General features: G+C 36.8%; 2 protein-coding genes across 2 annotated transcripts in view; one reads left to right on the forward strand and one right to left on the reverse strand.

The window, feature by feature from the left end:
* Positions 1-12,999, reverse strand: part of Pcl (polycomb protein Pcl) — a 31,068-nt gene that overhangs the window by 11,054 nt on the left and 7,015 nt on the right. Inside the window, exons 4-9 of the mRNA XM_085946779.1 lie at positions 12,304-12,540; positions 11,198-11,328; positions 10,601-10,773; positions 5,718-5,913; positions 3,837-4,084; positions 1,482-3,120 (exon numbers count right to left, since the gene is read on the reverse strand). Coding sequence (XP_085802905.1) covers positions 1,482-3,120; positions 3,837-4,084; positions 5,718-5,913; positions 10,601-10,773; positions 11,198-11,328; positions 12,304-12,540 — 2,624 coding nt within the window. The remainder of the gene's footprint in view (positions 1-1,481; positions 3,121-3,836; positions 4,085-5,717; positions 5,914-10,600; positions 10,774-11,197; positions 11,329-12,303; positions 12,541-12,999) is intronic.
* LOC147071847 (uncharacterized) overlaps positions 8,585-12,999 on the forward strand; it is a 383,531-nt gene continuing 379,116 nt past the window's right edge. The window contains exon 1 of the mRNA XM_085946786.1: positions 8,585-8,703. The gene's annotated coding sequence lies outside the window, so the exon portion shown is untranslated. The remainder of the gene's footprint in view (positions 8,704-12,999) is intronic.

The raw sequence follows: 12,999 nt of genomic DNA on the forward strand, positions 1-12,999 counted from the left end.
TTATTGTCCTTCACAACAGGTGCAAAATTTCCAATATTGTAAATGGAACTGGTGGTTTTGGGTGGCCTCCAGGGAAGGCGAAGCAGAGGAAGAGCGTCTGCATGCTGGAGTGACCAAGAGAAAGAGCTGACTGGGGTACAATTCATTCTGCCCTGAGAGAAGCGGAAGATTGAGAAGGATGGAAAGTCTTGGTCGCTCAAAGGATGGCAAAATTAAAAAGTCGTCACGATCCTTAAAATTTTTTTTTTTTCCGTTCGGTACATGTTCAAAGACGCGCGTTAACATGATCTTACTCCCTACTTCAGTTATAGTTTGTCAATTTATGGCTACGGCCGTATGTTGTAGCCTAACCACTGGGAAATGGCAATAGAAATGGCATATTTCAAAAAAATACCTTATTCTTAGGTCAATAATTATTATAAAACAATTATTATTCATAGGATGTTTTATCACATTTCAATGGTCAAAGACATTGCTTATAATTAGTATCTTTAGAATTAACTTCAAATGTGGTAATCGTGCCCATTTTTTGAATAATAAAATGCCTAATTCTTGTCAAATTTGGGATCACAGAGATTATAAATATAATTTTTTATCATAAATATTTCACTATAATAATGTCAACATAAATTTTACTAATGGTTTTATAAAAGCGTTTAAATATAATAAACCTAAAAAATCTTAACACCACTGCACATGAATGTACTGAAATATTACTATATTCTAAAATATTAAATCGAGAGGTTTAAAAGAACACTATTTTATGTAATAAAAATACTTTATGCAGTCATCAAATGTTTAAAATAAATATAAAGGATAATAAGGCTTCAAAATTATATAAATAGATTATCTAATGTTCAGGCTAATGCTTTGAAAATACCATAAAAGCTCCATTTTGACCTTCGGTTCAAGTATTGACATAAGAAATCTGACGTTTATCCAGGGTGAGCGGTCGTAATATAGAGCCGAATAAGGTAGTGTTTTTTTGAAATACGCCATTTCTTTTGGCATTCCCCAGTGGTTAAGCTACAACATACGGCCGTAGCCATAAATTGACAAACTATAATTGAAGTAGGGAGTAATATGGATGATAGGATGATAATAGGGATGCTGGTTTGACCTGGAACGAAGCAAGAAGACTGCCGTGCGACAGGGAATCTTGCGCCGCGTGGTGTCCATATGCTGCAACTAAGGGGCGGATATGGCTTTATTCACACCGGTTTGCAGATTAAGCAGTCGACATGTTGTGATAACAATATAGGTGCTGAAGAAACCTTCCCTAAAACTTCTTACACATACATACCCTAAAATTTGCATTGAAAAAGTACTGTAGTGAGATGTCATCAGAAAACTATAGCACCGTAAATCAAACCTCTCTTCCCTGACAGGTATAAATGCTGCTGATTCACGTGGAGCTATAATATATTGTAGCTTCTAATAAAGTATGGTGCACAGGTAAAAATATGAAATGGTAAATTTACCTGGGCGGCTTTCCTGGGTCGACGGTAGCGCCTTCTCTTGACCACTCCGTCAGGGCCAATGATTATGTCCTTCTCGCTCAACTGCCTCTTCAATGGTCTGATAGGCTGAGCGATAATGCCATTCGGACCATTCGGTTGAGAAGTCCTATTGGAGAGGGCTTCGTTCCTTTTGAAATTGCCGCCCTTGCCGTTGAAAGACTTGGTAAAATCGGCACCCCTGGCAGAGCCACGGTCTGTCTGTAAGTGGAAGGGGTTGTTCCTGCCTCGGAAGTTAACCGGGGGAGGGATGATGGAGTCCAGGGTGCCCCGGCTGGAGGACTCATCTCCTGAGGAGTCGCGCTCTCGGTTCCGGATGAGGGTGGAGTAGGCGTCTGCGCCGCTGTCGTGCCGAAGTGACATTATCTTGGAGTGCTCGATGATGTTCTTGGTGGAGAGTTTGGAGATCTCCAGGTTGATAGCAGCTTTGGAGGGGCGGGCGTCAGATGCGGTGGGGCGGGCGTCGGATGCGGTGGGGCGGGCGTCGGGTGTGGTGGGGCGGGTCTCGGATGCGGTGGGGCGGGCGTCGGGTGTGGTGGGGCGGGTGTCGGGTGTGGTGGGGTGGGTCTCGGATGCGGTGGGGCGGGCGTCGGGTGTGGTGGGGCGGGCCTCGGATGCGGTGGGGCGGGCGTCGGATGCAGTGGGGCGGAAGGCAGGCAGACAGTTACTCTTTAGAGGAGACAACTTCACCTGGAGGAGCCGATTGCACAGGACCATCGGATTCTCAGCAGGTCGATCTTTAGCCTCCTTGCGATTACAATCATTGACAGGATCGACTGAAACCTGAGACAGTTGAAAGCGTGGGAGAGTGTCACCGGAAGAAGACGCACAGGACGGGGGCGTTGGCGGGATGGGAGGAGTGGGGGGGGTGGGAGGAGTAGGTGGGGTGGGAGGAGTGGGCGGTGTGGAAGGAGTGGGCGGGGTGGGAGGAGTGGGCGGGGTGGGAGGACTGGGCGGGGTAGGGGGGGTGGGAGGCAGGAGGATCTCTTGACTTTTCATTGTCACCTGGTAGGTGCTGCTCATGTCTTTGGAAATGTTTCTGTCGAGCAGGACAAATGCTCCTCCCTCCTGTGAGAGCGGGGTGTTGGTGCCCTTGCATGAGACACTCTTTACGCTCTCCGCCCTCTGCCGCTTGGCCAGGGTGTTCCTCAGGAGCTTTTTGGTTCTGGCGAATCTCTCGTTGTCCTTCCGGTTGAGCTTTCTCTTTTTGCAGCGTAGCTTGACGACCTCGCTCGCTCTCTTCCTCTTGGATGGCTCGGGGAATGGAACACTCTTTTTGACGAAGCCTCCACCCTGGTAGTCCATCTCGTAGAGCCGTAGCTCTTTTCTTTTATGGGGAGGGGCCTGCGGAGTGGCTGGTTCTGAGTCGAGGGGGTCATCATCATTGAAGCAGTATGGAGAAGAGGAGCTGTCGAAATCAGACATTCGGCTGGTTTTGTAGGCATAGGAAGGGCCGGGGACTGTCTCTGACGGAGAGACAGAGCCCAAACTCTCGTTGTCGGAAGAATTGGAACTGGACTGGAATCTCTTCCCCATCATAAGCGACAGCCACTCACCATCTGCTGACACGATCATTCTCTGCTGTGCCTGCTGCGAACTCGGGCTGGCGATTTAAAACATGCGATGATGAATGAATGCCAATATCAATACTTACTGTCACTTTGTAGTGGACATACCAAAACAATTCAATTATAAAAGGTACATATTATTATGTACCCATTATGATTTTCTATCTCATTAGTTTGAGATATTCCAATGAATTCATCCCTAAAAGTATTATAGACTCATCCGTGGTTTACACTGTTTTGATCTTATGTGGTTTATTATATACATTATATCCTAATTATTATCGGCGCCTTCACCTTCCCTGTTCATCAGTTCTAAGACTGAGCAAAGTTCTTCAATAAAGTGATAGATATCGTACAATATCGTCATCAATGATTTCTTCGTTATTAGGGTGATGAAATAAAACAAAATTACTGGTGAGTATTTATGATCGTCTACTAACACACGAACACCACTAGAAATTATTTACGACCGACCTTGAAAATTCAAATATTGGGCGGCGTGAGTCAATTGCCAATACACTCACTAGCACATTTAAAATAGGATATAGAATTTATTTTGTATGGCAAAGTTCCTGTGTCCAAACACGCCAATGTGGCATGTACGGTTCGTTATACTCGACTACAATAACACGTACATTGGCGGCAGCGGTAGGTAGAGTTAACATTACACTGCATAAATTGTGAGATAAGTGTAGTAGCAAAAAATTAATACATATTTCCGTAGAGATATTATTTTTGCTCCAAGTCATACCTGTCAGGCTCAGGTATGAAGGCAATCCTTCCGGTGGTAGCCCATCTGGCGGCAAGGGCATTTTCGGTGAGTGGTCCGCGAGGGGTCAACGCCAAGGGTGTGGAGGGGGGAGGCGGTGGCGCTCTCGCTCTAAGGCCCCAAATGTTGGCCCTCTTTTTAATTTCTTTACCGCATTTGAAACGATTGCGATGGTTTGTCAAAACCGACAGAATATATTCACGTCGCTCCCTTGGAGTCGCCATTTGCATCTACAATATAAATAAATAAGATATTTGACAGATAAAAAATGTGATGCGGTAATCTTGTTCAGTCAGTATTCTAAGGTGGAATTTTTGTGAAAGATTACATTTTCTCACATGAAAAAACAGCATATTATTTGTGGCTCAATATATAACTTCAGTACTGTTCGGATGAAGTCACAAATATCAACTTATATCATATGAGATTAGTTTTTAAAAATAAGCGGCATTTAGGCTACTTGTACACGATAGCCATGTGTGTGACATGTTCACTAGTGCACGGGTTTCCAACCTATGGGTCGCGACCCCGTAGGGGATCACGACGGGTTATCTGTGGGGTCGCCAACTTATAGTCAACTAAAAAAAATATTCACTATATGCAATATTTATTTTTAATGGTGTCTTGATGTTTGAATAGTTTTTTAAGAAATGTTGTGAACCGTGTCTTTGAATTGAAAGATGAAATCAAGTTGTTCCTGGAAATGTAAGGGAAACATGACCTTTTGGTATACTGTAACGACAAAGCTTGGTTGAAAAGAGTAGCATATCTAGAAGATATATTAGAACAGCAAAATAGGCTTAACCTGAAACTTCAGGGAAAAGAAACGAATATTATCGCATTTCACGATAATCTCGGGGCATTTTTATCCAAGCTTGCAAAAAAAAAAAAATCTTAGAAACATTGCCATGTTTGAGAAACTCTGCAACGTGGTAGATGAATCTGAAGGTGAAATAAATGAAAATTTGAAAGAGGAGATTACTGGGCATCTCGAATCCCTTGAAAACGAACTGCAGCGTTACTTCCCTGAGCTGAAAGAAGAAGAAACTACATTGACACGAAATCCATTTTCTGCTTCTCTTGAAGTAGCCAGCATTCCCAATGAATTACAAGATGAATTCTTGGATTTGCGGAATGATTCCTCAGCACGTAACTTGTTTAATGAAAAATTGCTCACAATTCTGGTGTGGTATGTATCATTCATACCCAAATGTGACGAAGCTTGCCTTTCGAGTTTTAGTTCCATTTGTGTCTACATATTATCTCTGCGAGAGTGGATTTTCAACTCTTCTTCGTTTAAAAACAAAAGAAAGAAATTAATTAAATGTTGAGAATGACATGAGGTTAGCGTTAACAAAAACTCACCCGCGAATTTTGAGGCTGCTGATACACAATTTCAACCATCGCATTAAATTGATTATTAAACATAATTTAAAATAAAATCATACTAAAAAAACTACTTTGGTTTTTTTTTTTAATTACTTTATTAAAAATGCCTTTTTCAATTGCATCGGGGTTGCGGGTCACATCGCTTTTATAAAAAGTGGTCGCCATCCGAAAAAGGTTGGGAGCCTGTGCACTAGTGGGATTGTGAGAATCATTACAATTTACAAAGGAAATTTAAAAAAAAAAATTTACTTCACAATATTTTTTTCTACTATGATCTAGGTATTCTTCCATGATCGTAAATGATATTGATGAAAATCAAAAAAAAAATTTAAAATTTTAATATTTTCCCCCATACATTTCATAATTCGTAATTCAAATTAATTTTCGATTTTCGGTCTAGTGGAATTCGTATTAACGAGGTTTTACTGTATCCATGTTCTTATTAACAAGGTTTTACTGTAAATGTTAAAGTACCTTCTGAGGTAATTGGAGAGCATGCCAGTTGTCCATGATGTAGGGAATGATGACGGAGTCCAAGTCGTAATACTTCTTGCAGTTGTAAGCAGTGAGGTTGAACAGCATCAGGTGTACCAAGTCTACCCACTTCAGTTCAAGACGTCGGATGAATTCATTACCGTAATTGCAGAGTGAACATACAAACATATAAAACCTGAAAATATATTTATGAACTATATTTAGCACATCCGACAAAGTGAAGAATATAATTATGGGTGGTAAAAAAGAATACATTAGTGTTTAACCTCTGGCGGAAAAAATAAACTTATCATCTCCGCCATTTCAGCTTTATATAGACATTAGGTGCCCATACACGTACAGTTTGAGTAGCAGATTGAACCTGGCACAGACAATAATGGTACGTTAGTGGGCACACCACAGATCAGTTCAAACTAGACCATTTAAATCTGTCAAACTATCAACAGACGTGTCCATATACGTACAGTTATTGTCTGTGGCAGGTCAAACGTCAAACTGGGGAGGTTAGGTTCGCGGAGACAAGGCGGCCATATACGTACAGTTTTCGTAAGAGGTTGAACATGCCAGTTAATACGTAATGGCGGCCATACAGTTATCTTTAGTAGATAATCTGCTGCGCCCATAGATGGGCACTTTTCGACCTGCCAGATGTGTGCCAGGTTCAAACTGCCAGCGACCCCCTACTCCCGTGTTTTTGTAAAACTGTTGGAATTTCAACTAGCCGAAAGTTCTCGTTTGACGTTAGATGTTGGTAACGTAAAGTAGAATATACCGCACGTTACAACTGCGGCTAGTGTTGCTTGTTATAAAATACAAATTCATTTATTATTAAAAATGTAATAATATTATGTACGCGGAGATCGCAAATATTATATTTTATTTATTTTTACGAGAGTAAAACAAAGTAATAGTTATTTTTGTAAACATATTATTTTATACAATATAATTGTTAAATATTTAGAGAGCATTATAAATATTAAGTTATGTGAAAATATAGACTAATAACTCAGTACTCAAATTTTATTTATTGTATGTAGTGAATATTACATATTATTAATTTAAGACGTTCACAACATAAATTAATATACCTGACAATGTCGCTAAATCTAAATAAAATTTAAGTATATATATTAATAATATCATAGTAATTAATTATTATACTGATGATTGATGTAAATATAATTTTGTGGCATGTTTAAATTTATTGTATATAAAATCAATACATTTATAAATATTACCATTAAGCAGGGAATAATTTATTCAAAAGAAAAGATTATATTTTATATTTACACGAATGTGAATAATATTGTTTCGGTGAATCGATAAAATACACAATCCACTACCGAAATCATGATTTATTTTACCAACGTCATAGGTGTGTATTTTATGTCAATTTGTTTCTAATAAAAACAATTATAACCATAATAAATTCAAAGTAAAACAAATTATTCATGCATCAATATCGTTCAAGTATACTCTACCTAAAACTAATTGAAACAATACCCCTGTGTAATATCTCCGCGAACCTAACCTCCATAGTTTTTGACACTTGCTCTGCCACAGACAATAACTGTACGTATATGGGCACGTCTGTTGACAGTTCGAAAGATTTAAATGGGGTAGTTAAACTGATCTGTGGTGTGGCCACTAACGTACAGTTATTGAACAGTTATTGTCTGTGCCATGTTCAACCTGTTACGAAAACTGTACGTATATGGCCACCTATTGATACACAGGAGTACCTGGTGTTTAAATTGGTTTGAAGTAGGGTATACTTGAACGATATTGATACACGAATAATTTTACTTTGCTAATTATTATAACTATAGTTATTTTTATTAGAAACAAATTGACATAAAATACCATGATTTCACTAATGTTGCGTATTTTATCGATTCACCGAAACCGAAAATCATAATAATCGTATGAATATAATATGATCCAGATTCTTTTATTTTGAATAAATTATTCCCTTTAAAATGGGCATGAGTCAGCATTATTTATCTATTTGGTCATATTATTAGAATACGGTAATATTTATATGTATATTGATTTTATAAGTACACAATTTTTAAACATACCTACCACAAAATTATATTTAATAATTAATTACTATGTTATTATTAAATATACATAAATTTTATTTAGATTTACCGACATTGCCATTTACGATTATGTATATTAATTTATGTCGTGAATTAATAATTTGTAATATTCACTACATAAAATAAATAAAATTTGAAAACCTACTCGAGTTATTAGTCAACAGCTAAATATTTATAATGCTCTCTAAGATTGAAACATTTATATATTGAATAAAATAATATGTTAACATAAATAATTATAACTTCATTCTACCCTCATAAAAATAAATAATTTATATTTGCGATCTCCGCGTACATATTATTACATTATTAATAAATGAATTTATATTTAACAACAAGCAACACCAGCCGCAGCCGTACACGCGGTATCTTCTACTTGACGACACAGCCAGCTTACGTCAAACGAAAACTTTCGTCGAGTCGAAATTCCAACAGTTTTACAAGAACACGGGAGTGGGGGGTCGCTGACAGTTTAAACCTGGCGCAGCAGATATATCTACCAAAGATAGCTGTATGGCCGCCATTACGTGTTAACTGGCATGTTCAACCTGTTACTAAAACAGACCGTGTATGGGGACCTATTGAGATGACTGGATTGCGCATAATCAGTATACTATCAGGTTCTAGATAGATTAGATCCATGACATTCACTCATTGTAAATGATAATAAACTATTTCTTTTATTTAACGAATAAGATACAAAATATCAGAATGTAACATTCTTTTTATACTGAATACCGAGGGTATACTGACAGAACGCATTATTTCAGTTTTTGCTGTTTTTCTGTTTTAAATGCCAAAATGTAAACAATTTTACGTTCTACGTCCTGGTAAAACGCACAAAGGCATAGGATATAATGGTGAGAAAATAGAAACATTATTAACCCTTTTACTCCCATTCGGCCGATATTTCGGCCCACCATACCTATGCGAAAACTCCATCTGGGCCGATCCATCAGCCGAAAGTTTGGAACCAAATTTACGATTTATTCCAAATTTTTTCCTGTCCTATTTCGTCTGGTATAGACAAAGCACTATATTCACTGTGTGTTGGGTGTGAGTAACATTTATTTTAGTGTCAGCATTGTTTATAAATTATGTCATACCCTAATAACTCACAAGTCATAATTGCTCTGCTGTCGAACTTGAGACCAAAGAGGGTCATAAAAATACTAAAACATTATTTTTATGACACATTTTAAATTCTGATATTTCTTTTAGTTGTTTTATGATTCATATATCACATTACAAAATGAATTTTGTAATTTTTATGAACTGACCGGAACAAACAATGGATGCCACTGTACTTTTGGTAGGATGGTGAAAAAATACATGAATAAATATTATTATAAATGATTTAGTGCTTTGAAACTTATTTTTTGAAATTACTTCATTCCCATATCAGTTAGTCCTCGATACTGTATGAATTCTATTGCGATTTCGTGAATTGAATAATATTCTTGAATACCTTGACACTATTCGATTTTTTTTGATTACTTTATAAAAATTTCATAGAGAAATAATGTTTATTTTTTTTCTGTTACTAGATAAGAATAGATTATATTATAAAATTTGATATATCAATTATAAATAAAAAAATGTTGTCACACTTGTTTTGTAGTTCAAACATAGTTTTATCCGTTCATTTCCAAATAAATATTGATACATTATTTTTTTCTTTTGTTTTATTGATGTAAACTTATCAATATTATTACTTATTATTGCTTTATACACCATTGAGAACACACAAAAAAAGTTTCAAATTTTTAAAACATGCGTAGAATTATTTATTTAAAAAAAACTAAATCGACGATTTTTTGTCAAAAAACCCTTGGGAGTTTTCACATATGCTAGGCTAAATCAGCTGGGAGTAAAAGGGTTAAATCATATTGTTATTTTTTTATTCTGATAGAAAGCATGATAATGACTTAATGCATTCTGCGTATACAAAATACAGGACTTGTAACATGTCGTATGTTGTGTTTGCCATAAAGGTTAGTCTTTATAATGTAAATTTAAATCTTTTAAATCATAAAAAAATCTACGTGGGAGAACGCTTTGAAAAAAAAATTAAAGTTCTTTTTGCGATCCATCTCAGAACTTGTTTTAATGAGTTAATGCTTTCTGTCAGTATACCCTCGATATACATAATTTGAAAACAACTCGTACATATACACACTAGAAAAAAAACATTTTGTAGAAAAAAGTATGACATCCGACAGGAGTAAATTTTTCTAGAAATAATGTTATGTGGGTGCAGGTAGGCTGTAGCCTGACAAAGTTTAGTGTGCACTATTTATGTTGGATGTCAACAGCCTACCTCCACTCTTCGCACTGCTACTGGCCTATAGTTCTCCACAGATGACTCTGTATCACTCCTATGAATTTGAGTACTCTTTGAGTTTCCACGTTTCCGGAAAGACAGTCTCCATTGTAAGATTAAAATATATATATGGGTATTTATAAAAATCATTACATCCCTTTAAATAAAAATTGAAGACATTATCCAGCCCCAAAGAGATACCCACATTAAACACATTACCCTGACAAATTGGAAGGATTCTCTTAGCTGAACATTAACATTGAGAAGCAAACATGTCACTTGTAATTTATCGTAAAAGTGTTGTAAAATTTCATCTCATTGTAATTCAATAAACACCAATATGTTGCGTACATCATATCCATTCATTACTAGCTTTAGAATGGTTTGTTTTTTCCAAACAATATAAGCACCGAAAGATGGAATATTATCCTCACCTATCGCCGGTATAAAGGGGAAATTTGAGACAGGAGAGACATTTTTGATGAAACCACTGCCTGCACCGCGCACACTGCAGCATCTGGCCAAACCAATCGCCCTCATCTCCGCAGTAGCAGTAAGTGCGTTCAGCGTTTATTCGATGATGAGGATCCCAATGTAATGTGCTTATCTGAAAGACAGACATACACACTTTTAACTAAGAATACCTTACAGTCACTGGAGATCTTCTTTGAAGCGCAGGAGGCGCTCACTTCGTCAGACACCAAAATCTTAAAATGGTCTATTTTTCAGAATCTGAGATTTTTAAGTGTAAAAATCATTGAAGCACAACTATATTATCCTAGTTATAATCGAATGGTAAGTTTAAGTGGCAGTAAAATTATGTTATTTATCAAACTATTGATATATATTAAGTTCACAACATTAATATGTGTAAAACAGTAAGTAATCCACCCGGCCATAGCATGCGCTAAAATATGTACACAAAAAATGAGAGTTCTTCACTTCTGAGCCTTTGTTAAAACTACAGTACCTACGATTAATTTAATGATTTGTTAACAATGTAAACAAACTTTTAAGTCACTAATACTCACATCGTAAGGTAAAGTGTCAGGCGGCCTTAAAATCTTTTTGGTTTTAAGCATTTCTCTACGGCTAGCTTTGTTTTCAAGGGCGGCAACTCTGTATCTCTGATGCACACACCGCTGACATTGCCACGACGCCCCTGTGAAACACAAATAATAATTTTATGCAAATCACCTTTTAGAAAATTTCTACTGAAAATCAATTTTGGAATTAGTACTGTTATCTGTAAGTATGGTCTTTTGTAATGTAAAATATAATGACTTCTCCCATCAGTATATCTTCCTTGACTTTGGCTAGATGTTGATTCATTATGACATACATAAATTAAAGTAGTCAAAAGGTTTTTTTAATCAGATAATTTAAATAATATGTTGTATGAAACTCGGTTAACAACTAATTCAACTTATGTTCAAAGAGTAAGAAATAACATCACAATGTCATCAGATGAAAATGTTCCATCACATGTACAGTAACATATCACTTATCTCTCCGGACATCCTTGAAGCTTTTTAATATATGACAAAAAGCTTGCTATGGGTAAATATTATTTTCAAAAAGCTAAAAATCAAGCAGAACTTGTAGGCACCGCTACCACACCACTACCTGAGTTCTAACTTACCATAAGTTGTGACTTATTATGTTTGGGTTAATTGGTAAATATATCGTCGTTGCGCCTTCAAAATCGGCTGTGTATTTTTCAAAATTTTACAGGAAAGGCTAAAAACAATGCAAATTACAATGCCTGCCACCTACAACATCGAAATATTTTTTCAAAGCAATTCCTGAATACATACATTGAATCATAATCATTATATTTTTTCCCTTGGTATAGAAGGAATTAATATAAAAATTTTGGTGCAAAAAACCTGTTTTGTGAATATGCACATAGCCGATTTTGAAGGCACAACGACGATATGCAATGTTGATATACATAACACAAAGTAAATTTCCAGTAGCAAAGGCTAATATAATATAACTACCTACTAAAGAGAAACAAATAATATATATATTTGTGATAACTGATGGGAAATTAAAGTCATACTTCCCTTACGGCAAGTTTAAAATGGAGTGTGTAATTGCCAACATTTATAATCCGAATTGCTCATTAACCAACCTTGAATCCAAGACTGTGGCGTGGGAGAATGACACATCCTATGGTAACCCCGGCCGCATTTATCGCAAGCCAGAATCTCTCCACCCCTCAGCTTGCAGACGACGCACATGGCAGGGGCGTCCTCCGAGCCAGGGGCGGTCAGAGGCCGCAGTTCAGACCCGCTGGCCCATCTTTCAGTCTCATCACCAAATCGGACCAGCCATCTTTCATTTTCCGCATCGGCCATTATTACTGTACCTATTGATGGATTTCAATAAAGATAAGCTAAAAGACTGAAAGCCATTTTCAATAATAATGTATCACCAACAATTTAACAAACCAGAGACAAAAGTTTAAACAACATGAATTATTTTAAAACTCAGTTAAGCTGACAATATATTACCAGAAACTGACCTCCATATAAACAAAATATATCACTGTGTGCTTAGTTTTTGGAAATGGTTCGATATCCATAGATGATTACACTTTAGAAACTGTAGAAAGCTTTGTATACCTTGGGTCAATGGGTACACATGACAGCTATATCAGCCAGGGTAAAAAGGCATGTAATATAAGTATTCAGAGCCATAGAAGAAACTGGCGTCTGACAAATGAGGTACAGCTTATCGCATGTGTACGACACTCGAAAATAACACAATTTATTAAAATGGGATGCTTACAATGGACACAATCCCTAAAAATACTAATGACAACAAA

The sequence above is a fragment of the Rhyacophila brunnea genome, unplaced genomic scaffold, assembly GCF_057557595.1.
Source record: "Rhyacophila brunnea isolate RB1 unplaced genomic scaffold, BYU_Rbru_1.0 scaffold_2, whole genome shotgun sequence".
NCBI lineage: Eukaryota > Metazoa > Arthropoda > Insecta > Trichoptera > Rhyacophilidae > Rhyacophila > Rhyacophila brunnea.